The sequence below is a fragment of the Solanum verrucosum genome, unplaced genomic scaffold (assembly GCF_900185275.1).
Source record: "Solanum verrucosum unplaced genomic scaffold, falcon-dt-bn FXZP01000262.1, whole genome shotgun sequence".
Lineage (NCBI taxonomy): Eukaryota > Viridiplantae > Streptophyta > Magnoliopsida > Solanales > Solanaceae > Solanum > Solanum verrucosum.
The window spans coordinates 2,515,793-2,520,149 of record NW_026020366.1 but is presented as its reverse complement, the minus strand read 5'-3'; the positions used below and the strand labels follow the sequence as shown (position 1 = coordinate 2,520,149).

Below are 4,357 nucleotides of genomic sequence, written 5' to 3'. Positions count from 1 at the left end.
TCTGGCGGCATTACCTTTATAGTGTCAAGTATGAGGTGTTTACTGACCATCGTAGCCTACAACATGTATTCACTCAAAAAGACCTAAATCTGAGACAACAAAGGTGGATCGAGTTACTCAAGGATTATGATGTTACCATCCAATATCATCCGGGTAAGGCTAATGTGGTGGCAGACGCATTAAGCCGGAAGATGGTGAGTATGGGTAGTCTAGCTTGCTTGAGTATGTCCAAGCCAAGGAGATTCAAACCGTGGAGTCTAAGTTTATGCAGTTGGGCATCTCAGAGAAAGGTGGGGTATTAGCCAGCAGTGAGGAGATCAAGGCCAAACAATTTGAGGATGAGAGTTTGAATGAGCTCAGAAAGAAGAAAGTGTCTAGAAAGGCACAAGATGTGTCTCTTGACACGGGTGGTGTGCTCAATTTTAAGGGAAGAAGTTGTGTTCCCCGAGTGGATGACTTGATTCAGAAGATGTTGATAGAATCCCATGGTTCGCGGTATTCCATTCATCCGGGTGTGACCAAGATGTACAAATATTTGAAACGACTTTATTGGTGGCGTGGCATGAAGAAAGACATAACTGAGTTTGTGGCTTAGTGCCAAAAATGTCAGCACGTAAAGTATGAGCACCAAAGACCTGCACGTTTGCTTCAGCGAATGCCAATTCCTGAATGGATGTGGGAAATGATAGCTATTAATTTTGTGGTTGGTCTTCCCAAGGCCTTGGGGAAGTTTGATTCCATTTGAGTAGTGGTTGATATACTGACTAAGTCAGCCCACTTCATTCTAGTCAGAGTAGACTATAATGCTCAACAATTGGCTAAGGTGTATGTGAAAGAGCTAGTGAGGCTGCATGGGGTTCCTTTTTCTATCATCTCGGACCGGGGTACGCAGTTCACAACCAATTTTTGGTGAAAATTGCATGAGGAGTTGGGCACTCAACTCACTTTTAGCACAACCTTCCATCCACAAACAGATGGACAGTCAGAGAGAACTATTCAAGTGTTAGAGGACATGTTGAGGGCATGTGTGATTGACTTTGGAGGGCATTGGGATAAGTTTCCACCTTTGTGTGAGTTCCCCTATAATAACAGTTACCACTCCAGCATAGACATTACACCGTTCGAGGCACTTTATGGGAGGGGATGTAGATCGCCCATGGGTTGTTTGAGGCTGGAGATGTGAAACCTTTGGGGGTTGATTTGGTAAAAGATGCTCAGGATAAGGTAAGAAACATCCAAGCTAAGCTTCTAGCAGCCCAAAGTCGACAGAAAAAGTACAGAAAAAGTATGCAGACCATAAGGTAAGAGACATGGCATTTCAGGCTGGTGAGAAAGTTCTTCTTAAAGTGTCACCCATAAAAGGGGTGATGAGATTTGGCAAGAAGGGCAAGCTTAGTCCTCGATACATTGGACCATTTGAGATCCTTGACTGTGTAGGGCCAGTGGCTTATAGGTTGGCCTTACCTCCTAGCTTATCTGGATGTTCATCCAGTGTTTCATGTGTCCATGTTGAAAGAAGTATCATGGGAACATGGATTACATAATAAAATGGGACTCAGTTTTGTTAGACGAGGACCTTCAGTATGAGGAGGAACCGGTTGCAATTCTTGATCGCGACGTCTGGAAGCTGAGGACCAAGGAGATAAAGTCCGTGAAGGTTCAATGGAAGTATCGTCCAGTTGAAGAAGCTACTTGTGAAACCGAGAAGGACATGCGAGACAAATATCCCTAGTCATTCGATGATTCAGGTACTACTATACTCTTAACCTTAGCCACTTTTTCCTAGTTTATCACTCGGGACGAGTGATGGATAAATTGATAACTATTGTAACGACCTGTTTCCATCGTTATGGAAAAGCCAATGGGGAAAGAATTGGGGCGATAAAACTTTTGAGTAGTGACTTGGAAATTTCTAGCCTAGGCTAGATTTGGACGAAATCTGAGTCAATTGGTGTCTAGGGAAATCTGGTAATTAATGTGGGGTTTAATTATGAATTTGATCACATGAGCTGATAGCCAAGACGTTAAGGAGCCTGTACGGCTTTACGAAATCAAATTCGGGCGAGTAGAACTTCCAAAACTAATCCTAGCGTGAAAGGGTAGTTTTTGAACGTCAAGGGTTGAAGGTGTGTTGGGAAATGGTAGTTTGGAACTAAATTTTGACTTTCTGTCACCGTGCAAGCCGCCGAAGCGGGGTTAGTTCCACCAGGATAGAGCCGCTGTGGCGGGTTGGTTCCCGCTGTGGCGGAACAATCGCGACTTAAATCGGGAAAAAACTCCAAAAGCATTATTTTCTGCAAAACTCCGTTCTTGAGAGCTCAGGGACGACCCAGAACAATTCTTGACAGTTTTCCATGCTTTCTAGCGCTAAAGGTAAGATTTTTACTCCCCTAATATGCAATTTGATTTGTAGAACTTAGAATCTTGGGTAATTATCATTGGGGGAGGGTTTTGGTATGAAGTTAATGGTGGGAAAAGCCCTAATTGAACCTTAGGATCTTGGGTTTGGCCATGGATTTATAGATTCTTTATTATCCGGGTAAATTAGGCCTTATTTATTGATCCTTACGTTAAATTACTTGTTTTAGACCAAGAACAAGCAGAAAGAATCCAGAAAGGGAAGGCTCGAGTGTCTTAGGAGGATTCAAGCTTGGTTTCGAAGTAGGTGATGGTTTGATTTCCTGTTTGTTGTGTGATATACGCCGATTAATTGCTTCATTGTATGCATGCATGTGAATAAGGAAATGCGAACTGAATCTAATGATATGATTATGTATGAACCATTACATGCCATAAATTGTTACTTGATCATATGACTCTGTGTACTATTCATTATGACGTGTTTGTTATTGTGGTTGTGATGATTGGATCGAGTGTCACGTTTCGACATATACATTGGATCAGGTGTCACGTTCTGACATATATATTGTATCGAGTGTCACATTCCAACACATACATTGGATCATGTGTCACGTTCCGACACACTAACAGTTTGGGTGTGGTTTCCATGAGAGAACCACTTGTGACTATTATGTTCATGTCGATATTGGGAAGTTGTATGTTGCTTTTGAAATGAGAACTGGATTATGTATTCTATATATGTGTGTTTGTTGTGTTGTAATTGCTTGCGTGTATTTCGCTTACCAGAGTAGCCGCGTGATCCTACCAGTACACTGTGGTTGTGTACTGATATTGCACTTGCTCATTCTTTGTTTAGTAAAGGGCATCTTCAGGAGGCTACTGACAGACCTCAGTTAGGAGATCGAATTCAAGGGTGAGCCAGTTCTTTCAAGCTGTGATGGATCCTCTTTGTTTAGTCCATTCTTTCGGACTCAGACTGTTTAGCTTGACTTTGCTTTTGTTTGTTTAGATGTTGCTCCCCTTTTTCTTAGAATTGTTGGTTTACAGAGTTTTGGTACAATGACTTTCAAATTCTAGGGGTAAAACTTCCGCAATAGTTGTTTAGTTATTTTATTTAAATTTTCGGAGCTATGGGAATTCCATATTTCATTAGTCATTTAAACCTGCTTCCGTATCTTCAAATGCATAGTTTTTGGTTAAGTTGCTTAGTCGGGTTGTAGTAATAGTTCTCCCACCGGAGGATTAGTGTGAGCGCCAATCACGACGGTTTGGGTCGTGACACACACAATCTATATCAATCAAGTATGCACAACAAATTTCCAAAAACAACATTATCCAACACATATACTTTGAAAAATGGGTCAATTAAATAAAACCCAATTTTCGAAAATGAAGTTTGAATCCAAAGTTCTTTACTTGATATCATTATCCAAGACATTTGGAACTTATTGGTAAAAATTATTTGGAAAAATGACTTAAAATCAGCTCACAATCTCCATTTTTGTTTAGAACTTGAGTTCTTGAAATACCTTGTCATTTGCTAATCAAAATCCCAAATTTTCATGTTAAAATCCATAAATAATCTAAAGGGAAATGAAGTTTTAGGATCACAAAAGCTTACCCAAATGATTTAGCACATGAAATTTCTTCAAAAATCACCTCCAAGGGTTTACCAAACTCAAAAAATGAAAAATGAGGCTAGAACCCTGAAATTTGTAGGTCAAAACCCCTCTCTGATGTCTCTTAAGCGAACCCCACAAAAAATTGGGGTCTCACTTTTGTGAACCAATCTCTGTTTAGGTGACCATCTCTAAAGCGAGCCTTGGTCCACTTATGTGAACCCCGTGCAAAAGGCCAGTCTCGCTTTTGCGAGCCGGCCATCGCTAATGCGAAGATCGAAAAAGGGAAGGCCCTCCGCAAGAGCGAGGACTGCAACACTAGAAACATCAACCAACACAAAATCATCTAAATGACCGTCAAGATTCGGTCGGAACCC

General features: G+C 41.1%; 1 protein-coding gene across 1 annotated transcript; it reads left to right on the top strand.

The window, feature by feature from the left end:
* The first annotated feature begins 1,310 nt into the window (after nucleotides 1-1,310).
* Nucleotides 1,311-1,732, top strand: LOC125837867 (uncharacterized). Its single transcript, XM_049516932.1, has 2 exons — nucleotides 1,311-1,518; nucleotides 1,560-1,732. Exons 1-2 carry the CDS (start codon nucleotides 1,311-1,313, stop codon nucleotides 1,730-1,732), a joined length of 381 nt encoding a protein of 126 aa, XP_049372889.1.
* The last annotated feature ends 2,625 nt before the right edge of the window (nucleotides 1,733-4,357 follow it).